This window comes from Puntigrus tetrazona, unplaced genomic scaffold (assembly GCF_018831695.1).
Source record: "Puntigrus tetrazona isolate hp1 unplaced genomic scaffold, ASM1883169v1 S000000148, whole genome shotgun sequence".
Lineage (NCBI taxonomy): Eukaryota > Metazoa > Chordata > Actinopteri > Cypriniformes > Cyprinidae > Puntigrus > Puntigrus tetrazona.
This window is the reverse complement of record NW_025047824.1, coordinates 927,965-940,000: the sequence shown is the minus strand read 5'-3', so window position 1 is coordinate 940,000 and position 12,036 is coordinate 927,965. Positions and strand designations below refer to the sequence as shown.

Genomic DNA, 12,036 nt, shown 5'->3' with positions numbered 1-12,036 from the left:
CACAAACCAAAGCCAGATTCAGCCCGAGCAGACTGATCTCCAGGTCGAGCTGGAGCGCCGCAGCGGAGACGTCCGACAGCACCGTCTCTCTGAGCGTCTGCTCGCACCCCAGCGCTCCCGTCGGAGTCTACAAGCTGATCCTGGATCAGGGAGAAGGAGTGGGTCTGGGAGAGTTTGTCCTGCTCTTTAACCCCTGGTGCAAGCGTAAGCCGTTTGGTCGTTAGTGATGATAATGAGAAGCGCTTAAAGGGATAACTTAATGAAAAAAAATGAAAATTCGGGCATAAACTACTCGTGTCATAGTAGTACACCTTCGTTTATTGTCAGAAACAAATTAAGATATTTTCCAAAAGCATCCAAAAGCTTTCTGACCCTCCATAGAAAGCAAGTGTCCAACCAAAATTGAGTCACAGAAATGAAAAAGTAAGAAAGAAAGTAAGGACATCACTGTGATATCAGCGGTTAGACGTCATTTTATCAAGCAACCAGAATAATTTGTGCAAAAAATAATGACTTTACTCCTCCATGTTGCATTAATTTTCATTTTTGGGTAAATTAACTCTTTAAATTAGCTTTAGCTTTATGCATAAATAGTTTTTTGCTTGCTTGCTTTTTGCAAGTGTATTATTTGTTTCGGTATAAACAATCAGATTATTACATGTTTTGTTTGTTTTTGGCACAATGTGTATAATTAATTACACCGCCCTGCATCACATTTGCTGAACGGAAATCACATTCTATTTAAAAAAGTATGATTTAAAAAATTGTATTAATATTTTGATTACATTAAGATTTATATTTTGTTATTTAATAACAATGATAATAATGATAATATGCTTATTTTGTTCTATGACAATAAATGAAGCATTTGAACTTTTAAAGTTTGACATTTAACCGCTTTTTATTGTATTATTGTTATTTTTGCAATAAAGCTGATGCAAAAAGGCACCATTTTTATTTTGGTAAAAATAAATATTTACTCATTTTTAACTAGCAACATCAAATTAGGTAGCATTAGGACTTTTCGCCAACGACCAGAAATGTATAAACCTGACCAACTTGGACTTGATTCTAATGCTTGCCATCGTGGCACCGCTAATACTGTTAGCATCTGTGTTTTGTAAGTCGCTTTCCATAAAACCGAACAATAAGAGCGTGTTCAGAGCGGGTCTGTTTTCAGTCTGTGTTGGTTGTTTTCAGAGGACTCTGTGTATCTGGCGAGTGAGGCTGAGAGGGAGGAATACGTTCTCTCTCAGGACGGACTGATCTACCGCGGGATCCCCAAACGCATCACAGTCTTACCGTGGACTTTTGGACAGGTCCCGCACCTCAAAACATCTCTAGAACTGCTCCACGGAGAAAAATGAATGTGTGGGACGATGTTGCGACATACATTCGTTTCTCTCCATTTTTTAAACAATCGTTTTTAGTTACTCAAGCAGCCGATAAAACATTCAAACATGATCAACGCTCAAAGCATCTACGCTTCGCTGACATGTTTCTTTTCTGCTTCCACAGTTCGAGCCTGGCATACTGAACATCTGTCTGCAGATTTTAGATGAGAGTCCAAACTATATAAGTGACGCAGCGCTGGACTGCTCTGAGAGGAGGAACCCGGTTTATGTGACTCGAGTCATCAGTGCCATGGTTAATTACAGATATAAGCGTTCAATTATCACCTGCTCAGACATTATTCAGCTACTGTAAATATATTTATAGCCTACTAATTAGCTTGACAATAAAATATGTATGCCTTTAGTTCCCATGTAACCAGTTTAGTATACTAAAAGTGCAATGCATTTTATTTAGTACATGAATATAAAAATGCACGTTTAGCATATTTATTTTTACTGTTTAGATCGAAACTATCACGTTCGGTTTATGTGAGATTTAAAGTGCCCCTTTTATGGGTTATGAAAGATTCATATTTTGGTTTTGCTAGTTCCCATAACAAGTCGAAATTCATGCAAGGTCAAAAAAACACTTCGATTTTCTTATAATATTCATTTGCATTTAATTTGTTCAACGATTCATTTCTTTTCCGTTCATTTAAAGGGGTCATAAACATTATTCTGTGCATTTGGCGTAGTGCTAGGTGTTTGCATTACACTATTGCTTCCTGAAACGGGTCGATTTGTACGAAGCTCATAATTCTAAAAAAGCAAGGCGTGCTCTGATTGGCCACCCATCCACTGCGTTCTGATTGGACGAAACAAGTGTATGATGGAAATGTTACACCCCTTATCACATTGTGATGCCAAATCCCAACACTATGACACTAAAACACATTGAATCGCATTGCATCACGCCTCGTAAACATAACACCATGTCTGCATTTGTGATCGGAGAAACAACAAACAACAAGCACTACTCGAGTGTTCAAACCTTTTTTTGAATAGTAAGTAGCGGGTTATTTTAATAACAAAAAAAAGTAACTTAATGGTTTTGAGTCCGAAGTAGGGCTGCACGATATTTATAGCCAGTTCTTTGATTAGTAATAAATCACCTGTTTTCAGAGGGAGCAGCATTTAATACACAGAACCGTAGAATACTGACAACCTACGCACTTCACATGCATAATCACAGATGAATCACATGTGATAGTTAACGTGACACTGCGTAGCTTCCACGTGAACTACGGCTCTGTGTATTAAATGCCGCTCTATCTGAAAACAGGTGATGGAGATTTTTTTGCTAATCAAACAACCGTTTTTACTTATTGAAATTACTTTATTTTTTAGTGAAACTCACAGCCATGTTGTTTCGTACCGTCCAGATCAACAGTCTAGGTGATAAAGGAGTGCTGGTGGGTAACTGGACGGGTGACTACGATGACGGCGTGAAGCCCACCGTGTGGAAGGACAGCTGCTCCATCCTCCGTCAGTGGAGTAACAGCGGCTGCAGGGCGGTGCGTTACGGACAGTGCTGGGTGTTCGCAGCTGTTGCCTGCACAGGTGATTCATTAACTCCTGCAATGATTATCACAAGTCAATTAACACTCATTCAACAGACATTTTTCAACAGCATGAAAACCTCAATAGATTATTATGTCCAAATTATATAAACTGTTCCCAAACATTTTCGCATATCTCAGACACGAAAAAAATGGATCTGATTGATTTATGTTCCAGTGTCCAGAGCTCTGGGGATCCCATGCAGAGTCGTCACTAACTACGGATCAGCCCGTGACAGCAATGGAGACCTAGTAATGGAGCGTTTTTACAACGAGTTTGATGAGAACATTGCTGACGACTCTATATGGTATGCATTTAAAAGCCAAAATTTAATAGGGTAAAGTTAATTGGTAAAATTTTGGCACTGGTGCCAAAAAACTACTTGTAATGCAAATCAGAAAATCTTACCTTGATCTGCTTTAGGAACTTCCATGTTTGGGTGGAGAACTGGATGACGCGCCCAGACCTGGCGCTAGGGTACGAGGGTTGGCAAGCGAGCGACCCAACACCTCAGCACAGGAGTGAAGGTGAGCCAGTATTCAATGCCTGATAGAGGTGGAGAAGTAGAGTCATTGAAAAAATACCTCAGTTCTGCTGTCCTTCTCCTGCCAGGTGTCTTCTGTTGTGGTCCAGCCCCCGTGAGGGCCATTAAAGAGGGCGAGCTCACTTTCAAATACGACATCCCGTTTGTGTACGCCGAGGTGAACGCTGATGTGGTGGAGTACATCAAACTGAGAGATGGAAGGGTGTTTAAGATGGGTGGATCCACTACGGAGGTTGGGAAATCAATCAGCACCAAAACAGTGGGTCGAGACGAGAGAGAGGACATTACGCACAACTACAAGTATCCTGAGGGTAGGGAACTGTTCATTCATTCATGTTTAAAGGTCTAGGTTGGGTATAAATTCAATTCCCAAAAGCAAAAGTCATAAACTATTTCATTTCACGAGTTCGAAAGGGAATAGTAGAACTAGGAGGTGTGGATTGGGTGGTGGAGGGATGCTATATACGAGATTTATTGGAGGCTTCTCTTGCTCTGGTTGGATAAAGACGTGATTACGAAACGAGAAGCCAGCCGGGTTAATTATCAGTGCACGCTCCTCCGTAAATTTGTTTATAGCTAAACATCATTATAACTATTATATCCCAAAAGCAAGCTACATATTTCTAAGTTATCGCATAAGAGCATCTATCCTCTTATTTAGGACAAGTTTGTTTATTCAGTAGGGTAGGAACATCAAGCCTTATCTTGATATAATATTACACTAATGATAAACACTGTTTTCTGTTCAGGTTCTGAAGAAGAGAGAAGGGTTTATGAGAAGGCAAATCATCACAACAAACTGGCACAGGCAGGAGAGGAGCCTGGTTTACACATCAAGATTAAAGTGACCCCGGACATGCAAATCGGCTCTGATTTTGACGTCTATGCAGAGCTCAAAAACAACACCATGGTCACAAAGTCCTGTAGAGTAATGTTCTACGCCCAAGCAGTGTCTTACAATGGCAAGCTTGGAGAAACCTGTGGATTGGGAGAGTTTACAGAGATGGATTTAGCTTCAACTGAAGGTAAGCCTGCGGTTCCTTATGTTTTTAGCCAGATGTTTACTTTGGACATGCATATGAACTCTTTTTTGGTTTCCAAAAGGACCATTCAGTAAACAGTTTCTAAAAACATTTTTTCTTAGTGTGAAGAACATCTAAAACATCTAAAGAACCTTATTTCACTATTAAGAACCTTTTGTGGATGGAAAGCTTTATGGCTGTTAAACGTTCTTTATTGAAAAGATATGTAAATAAGTGTATATTCAAAAAGATAAATGTCTCACCGTGCTTTATGTTTTAGGGGTAAAGTAACTCTTCGACTGGAATACGCAGAGTACAGCAAAGCCATAACTCAAGACAGGATGGTCAAACTGGTGGCTTTACTCATCGATGCAGAGACACGGGATTTCCACAGAGCAAAGAAGACCATCGTACTCGACGGCCCTGAAATAATCGTCAATGTAAACCTCAACTACTCTCTACGATTTACATTTACCGGATGCTGAATACTTCATGCTGGATACTTAAATAACAAAATGTTTTTGTTCAAGTTGCTCCCCGGAGTGAAACAGCCAATGCACATTTAGTATGAATCAATGTACTGTAAGCAAAACTCTTTAACAAGGTGCGATTCGGTCCCCTGTAGATCCTGGGCGTGCCAAAAGTGGGCCAGAACTTGGTGGCAGATTTAGCACTCCAGAATCCACTTCCGGAGCCCCTGGAGAACTGTGTGTTCACTATACATGGTGCCAACCTGACCGACGGCAAACCCATCACTCACGAGTAAGTCACCCGATCGCTCCGGACCGGGGTGTGAAAACACATTCCCTCATTCCTCCTGTGGACATACCTGGTGTCATTTCAACTCATCGCATGATCAAATTGAAAGACGGATGAAAACCTTCAGTAGTGGCGATGCATCAGTACAAGCGACCTAGTGTTGGGGAAGGTACTTTGAAATTGTAGCCTCCCAGACTACTCTAAATTTAGTTTAGTCTGCTACTTTTTAATCATAAAAAAGTAGCTAGCTATATAATAATTTTTAAAAGCGTTTACCTTGTACACAAATATGCCATATTTAAGCTTCTTATGCATGCTCAATATCCATCCATCTACCTAGCAACCAACAGCATCATAGCAACCACTTGGAAACACCATTGTTGTGAAGCATGTACTGTCTGCTATGAGAAATGGCATTTAAAAGATCACATTTTAGATATTTTGTATGTTATTCTAGACGCTTATGACACTATTGTCAGTTTAGAGTTTCGCTCTACATTAAAACATTAAAAAATGACGTTTGACTGTCAAAACATTCCCATCTTATTTTAATACAAAATCTAAAATAATGAATGCAAAAGTTGCATGACTGTAACAATTTTTTTTTTGCTTAACAGGGTTGGAACGGTTGGTCCTAAAGAGTTTGTCACCGCCAAAGTGGAGTTCACACCAAAGCTGCCAGGACAAAGAAAGATACTGATAGATTTTGCCAGTGATAAACTTCACAATGTTGAGACCTATGAAAATCTTGTCATATATGAATAAATGAGCCGTTTTTACTTATGCTTGAGAGGTTGTATTCTGTCAACTCTGCAATCAGAACCAACTAGAATGCTGAATGCCAAAATCTAGCATGAGAACAGCATGGACTTACTATTACGACGAAGAAAAGCATAGAATTAGGAAAAATAAATTCAGGGCAGTATAAGAACTTGGTGCATGGCCAAAAATAACTACTGGAAACATTCAAGCATCTTTAAATCATCTAAAATGCTTTTGTCATGAAGCAAGTGAAATGCTACGCAACCGTTTCATTTATGTGGTCGAGCAGAATAATGTATTTATGAAAGTTAAGTATGTAAAGAAATACTGTTCTGAAATCACAAAATTTGTCCCTTTCTGTTTTGCACTCTTGACTTTAACGTAAATTCATAATTTTTACTTTGAACATGTATACAATTTTGCGAACAGATGTGCGGTTGGAATGAACTGCCTTCAATTTGCATGCATGACGTGCACTTCGCCTCTTCGAAAAACGGAAAATATCAATTGGTTTTGCATTGATATCGCATCAATGCAAAACCAATCAAAAACTCTCAAACTCCTCAATAATTCATAAAGTTGAATTATGAATCAGCTCAGCAGCATTTAAAGCAAACCACAGTCAGTTCCACCTTCAGTCGGCTGAGCTGAAGCTACAGTGGCACGGTTGACGGTGTGTTTTAGACGCATTTAAAAACCAAAAGAACTGAGATAAGGACTCTTAAGGACTTTTTTCATGTTTACACGTATTTTCTTCTACACTAATCTCTTCCTCCAATTTTCATTGTAGAGTTGAAAAATGGTGACGTGGGACCAAACAAACGCTTCAACGTGCAGACCATCGATTTTCTCAGCAAACTCCAGCTCGTGCTACCTTATACCCTCCTATTTTATCGCCGTCTCTCTCAGCGTCAACATGGTTCTCGGTCTACCGGCCAACTGTTACATCCTGTGCCTGAGTGTGAAAGAGATGATTCAGGGGCAGTCGACCGAAATCTTCACCTTCAATGCATCACTCGTTGAGGTCGTCTTCTGCTCTTCTTATGTTTTTATCATACAGCAGTATTTCTTTAATTGCACTCATTGCAGGTTTGGCATATACTTTCCCGGTCTGTTGCTATTGGTCGGCCGTCCTCTGTTTCAGAGCTGCATCTGCGTGGAGCGGTACGTAGGGGTTCTCCATCCTGTGTTCTTCTTGAAACTCAAACCCATGAAATACAGGATCGTGTTATCCATCATCGGATGGACTCTGATAGTCATCTCAAGCTTAATAGTTTCAGTGAACATCATTGAACTTCATCAATTAGTTTTGCCAGAACTGCTGGTTTTTTTAAGCATCAAAATGTTCAGCTGCTTGATGGTCCTGAAAGCTCTGAAGCGGCCTGGACCTGGAGGTAACTTCAAGAGGAAAGCGGGAACGAACCAAGACAAACTCAAGGCTTTTAGGATCATTCGGATTGTGCTGGCATCTGCAGTGCTTATGTACGGCCCTACGATTATTTCTCTCGTGCTTTATTATCTCATAGACTTAAAGAGGTTTCTTTTGTCCTGGTCTGGGGCTTTGTGCCTCGGTCTCATGACAGGGTTTGTGCATCCTTTCCTCTATCTCAAAAGAGTCGGAAAACTCCCCTTTTGCTAAAGGCACTTCCCACATGTTGATGTCTCAAAAAGCAGACAAATGCTGCTTTTTATTTTGAGAACGATTGGGATATGATCTAACATAAAATTTTTGTTACCATTTCACAACCTCAAGTCGTTCCAAACCCGGATTTGTTTCTTAAGTGTAACACACATATGCGCACGAAAGATATTTTGGAGAACATTCGGCTGTAAACAAGACAACGTACTTATATATAGACAGATCTCATATATAGAGATTTGAAATTATGCAAGGTTGAGTAAACTAAGACTTTTAGAAGGAACATTGCATGCAAAGTCTGCCTGGCAGTAGATTTAGACAACTTGTTGTACTTTAAGTCATAAACAACCTGAACACACTGTTTTCGTAGTATCGTTATGTTCGTTATTGTTCTCGAGTACTAAAATATATCAGTAAAGAAAATAATTTAATAATTTATGCCTCTTACGCACTAAATTTGCTTTCACATCAGCCAAATGCCAAATGAAATCTTCCTGGTTTAGGTTTATATGTAATGCTCCAAACGAAGTCAGACTCCTTAAAACAACAAGCATGCAAAGAAACCGAAACATTAGAGAGTTCAGGTTTCTGCACAATTTACATACTTTCCAGTCATTTCGTTTGGTGTATGTTTTATCGACCGTGGTCTACGGTGACGGCTGTGTCAGCAACAAGCGTGTTTAATCCTAGAAAACAATCATTCCTCTCAGCTCAAAGCCTGTGGTTTCACCTGTGCGTTTACACATGGACCATATGCAATCTGCATTGAAACAGCATTCAATAAAGAATCAAATAATGGTCATGAGCACCTGTTATCTGCAATAGCCCCATCCCTCAAATCCCATTCACCAGTTTAGACATTAAAACCTGCCATATTAAGATTACGGGGACCAATGTATCTGAGGTCATTGAAATTGAACATATTGTGGCATCTCTGTTATTGCTGTATTTTTTCAATGGCCTGTCAAATACAAATATTAAGAGAAAAGGTGCGTGTGCGTTTTGTTTTATAGAGTAATTATTTATAGAATTTACTCATCAAAACTAAGTAGACCACTGATGGTGTGGATGTATGGTGAGCCGTCATCTGAATAAATGTTGAAATATTAATTTTACTTTGGGCTTTTTTAATGGAAGGCTGAAACAAGCTAAAATTTACGGCAGATTTTATCCGTGACAATAACGTTATATTCATAGAGGTGAATTCAATATAACTTAATATAATAAATGTAAGCCTAGTAGTTTGTCACAATAGGTAATATCTGTTCAATTGCCTTTGAGGGTTTTCAATAGAGCACTCATACACTGCCATCTTTTGGTGGAAACCCTGAAAGTGATTTCTTTGCAGGTCACTTCCTCATCTTCCTCAGCAGTCCATCTGCTCAGCGTAGTTTCAGGGTTATCATATCGATAGAACAACAACTGGACGTAATATCAACAAACACGTGCATCACTATGTGGGCTTTCATCTTATATTTCATCTGTGTGGAAGGTAAGGTACACACATTATATATATTTTAATTGGGTTCTAAGCTTAGACCGATGGAATCGTCTTTAATTGTTGTCACGTAAGGTACTAAAATCTAAACCGCAGTTCCATGCCAGTATGAAAAGACTTGCATGGACCTTTTTGAAAAATACAGGTGAACATGGCCTGTCCAATTTTTTTTGTCAAATTTAGAATAAATAAGCTAAGTGTTGGAAGTCCATCTCTTGATGCTACATAAAACATTATGCAAAAGTCAAATTAGTGGAAACAGTGATATAACCACTTCCTGCCAACTTAACGTGCGTCTCTGCATTCAAAGAAAGAGAGGGCAAAATGTTTTAAATGTTTTTCATTTCCTGCCAAATTTGGCATCAAAAAGTTTCGTTTCTGCTGTTGGTTTAATTCTTCAAGGAAACAACCTCTGTCCTTTGCATGCAGTACTGTCTGAAACCTCAAAAAAAGAATGACTTCCTTTATCCCACCTTAGATCGTGCTCTCTCAGACCGCAGACCTGCTAGTGTTGCAGTACAAACATGCATAAAAAGTAGCCAACGGTCGTATCATTCATATAAAACTGTACTAGCTCAATCGTTTATTTGTCAGTTAGAACTTTATTTTCGCCACCCTTTAACCCAACCAACTGGTCGAGATATTTAACAGTATGCCACCACACCGCGGTTAACTAATAGTGATTACTCAACATCACTGTCAACAAGGTCTGGTGCGAAGCAATAATCCTATAGCAGTTGCATCTTTTTGGCATGCAGCAACGCTGATATGAAATAGTTCAGACAACCATGCATCGTTGGTCTAACGTGTTTTTATGCAGATTCACATGCACACGATTCACGTTTAGTATCTGCATGATAAATACGAGACCAGACTGCATTAAAGCAGGTTTGTTTGGTTTGTGTCGACCACATGCGTTTTATGTGGTGAACTACTGACTGCACACGACAGCAAACCATTGAAATTCAGCACGTGTTTAGTAACCATCAGATGTCAAGCAGTGTATAACTAGCCTGTTTCCATGTTGTTTCAGTGGGTGGAGAGGTGGATGGCCTTCAAACAGTTAAAGTGATGGAGGGAGGTGTCCTCAATCTGCATCCAGCAGACGATGATCTGAAGGGGGATGTTCAGATACTGTGGACGTTTGAAAGTGGCAGACAGAGCACTCGGGTCGCACAGAGGCATCATGGGAAAATATACACTCATTACGACATGAGATTTGCAGGCAGAGTGCAGTTAGACCGAAAAACAGGAATATTAATCATCGCGGGCATCAGGACTAATGAATCTGGGATGTATAAAGCCTTAATCATTACTAATACACGCACCTCAACACGGAAATACAAGGTTGATGTTTACGGTAAGTTACAGTTGCAGCCATCCAAAGATCTGTATGCTTCAACATGGATGCATCCATAGTTTTTAGTTTTGGAAATTCTGTACAGATGACGTGTACTAGCACCCCCTATACCACAAGTATAGCTTAAATATAGACTGCTCAAAAAAAAATAAAGGGAACACTGAAATAACGTCCTAGATCTGAATGAATGAAATATTAAATCATTTCTTTATATAGTTGAATGACCAATCACCAATGGAAATCAAATGTATTAACCCATGGAGGTCTGGATTTGGAGTCGCACCCAAAATTGAAGAGGAAAAACACACTACGGGCTAATCCAACTTTGATGTAATATCCTTAAAACAAGTCTGTATGACCTCCCTACAATGCCTGGGCATGCTCCTGATTAGGTGGCGGATGGTCCTAAAGCAGGACTAAAGCATCCGCCAACTCCTGGACGGTCTGTGGTGCAACTTGGCTTTTGTGAATGGAACGAGACATGATGCCCCAAATGTGCTCAATTGGATTTAGGTCTGGGGAACAGGTTGGCCAGTCCATAGCATCAATGCCTTCATCTTGCAGGAACTGCTGACACGCTCCAACCATGTGAGGTTAGGAGGAACCCAAGGCCATCCGCACCGGCATATGGTCTCACAAGGGGTCTGAGGATCTCATCTCTGTACCTAATAGCATTCAGGCTACCTCCGGCGAGCACATGGAGGGCTGTGTGGCTCACCAAAGAAATGCCACCCCACACTATTAATGTGCTGGAGGATGTTGCAGGCAGCAGAACGTTCTCCACGGCGTCTCCAGACTCTGTCACTCGGTTTCGTCTGCGCCAGTGGCCATTTGCCAATCTTGGTGCTCTCTGGCAAATGCCAAACGCCCTGCACGGTGTTGGGTTGTGGACGTCGGGCCCTCGTACTACTCTCATGGAGTCTGTTTCTGACCGTTCGAACGGACGCATGCACATTTGTGGCCTGCTGGAGGTGATTTTGCAGGGCTCTGGCAGTGCTCCTCCCGTTCCTCCTCGCACAAAGGTGGAGGTAGCGGTCCTGCTGCTGAGTTGTTGCCCTCCTGCACGTCTCCTGATGTACTGGCCTGTCTCCTGGTAGCGCCTCCACGCTCTGGACACTACTCTCCCAGACACAGCAAACCCTGCCTCAGTTCGCATTGATGTGCCATCCTAGATAAGCTGCACTACCTGAGCCACTTGTGCGGGTCCACCCGCCATCATTCAAAAGTGACCAAAACATCAGCCAGAAAGCAAAGGAACTGAGAAGTGGTCACCACCTGCAGAACCACTCCTTTATTAGGGGCGTCCTGCTAACTGCATTTGAAATTGATTGTCAATCAGCGTTGCTTCCTAAGTGGGCAGTTTGATTTCACAGAAGTGCGATTGACTTGGAGTTACATTGTTAAGTATTCCCTTTATTTTTTTGAGCAGTGTACTTGGACTTCTTCTAAATATAAGTGAAGTATACCTAAATGTCATCTTAAGTACATTTCTGAAACG

General features: G+C 40.6%; 2 protein-coding genes across 4 annotated transcripts in view; both read left to right on the top strand.

Annotated features, from left to right (window-relative positions):
- tgm2a (transglutaminase 2, C polypeptide A) overlaps positions 1-6,101 on the top strand; it is an 8,558-nt gene extending 2,457 nt beyond the window's left edge. The window contains exons 3-13 of the mRNA XM_043230150.1: positions 1-204; positions 1,201-1,319; positions 1,519-1,647; positions 2,777-2,954; positions 3,132-3,261; positions 3,378-3,481; positions 3,567-3,809; positions 4,248-4,524; positions 4,801-4,960; positions 5,146-5,282; positions 5,897-6,101. The exon at positions 1-204 is cut by the window's left edge and continues 21 nt beyond it. Coding sequence (XP_043086085.1) covers positions 1-204; positions 1,201-1,319; positions 1,519-1,647; positions 2,777-2,954; positions 3,132-3,261; positions 3,378-3,481; positions 3,567-3,809; positions 4,248-4,524; positions 4,801-4,960; positions 5,146-5,282; positions 5,897-6,044 — 1,829 coding nt within the window. The 3' untranslated portion in view covers positions 6,045-6,101. The remainder of the gene's footprint in view (positions 205-1,200; positions 1,320-1,518; positions 1,648-2,776; positions 2,955-3,131; positions 3,262-3,377; positions 3,482-3,566; positions 3,810-4,247; positions 4,525-4,800; positions 4,961-5,145; positions 5,283-5,896) is intronic.
- Positions 6,102-9,030: 2,929 nt separating this feature from the next.
- LOC122332816 overlaps positions 9,031-12,036 on the top strand; it is a 53,650-nt gene continuing 50,644 nt past the window's right edge. For 2 of the 3 annotated variants that reach the window (XM_043230235.1, XM_043230234.1), the window contains exons 1-2: positions 9,031-9,172; positions 10,212-10,538. In XM_043230235.1, the coding sequence (XP_043086170.1) occupies positions 9,136-9,172; positions 10,212-10,538 (364 nt within the window). In that variant the 5' untranslated portion in view covers positions 9,031-9,135. The remainder of the gene's footprint in view (positions 9,173-10,211; positions 10,539-12,036) is intronic. The other variant, XM_043230236.1, reaches the window with a different exon arrangement.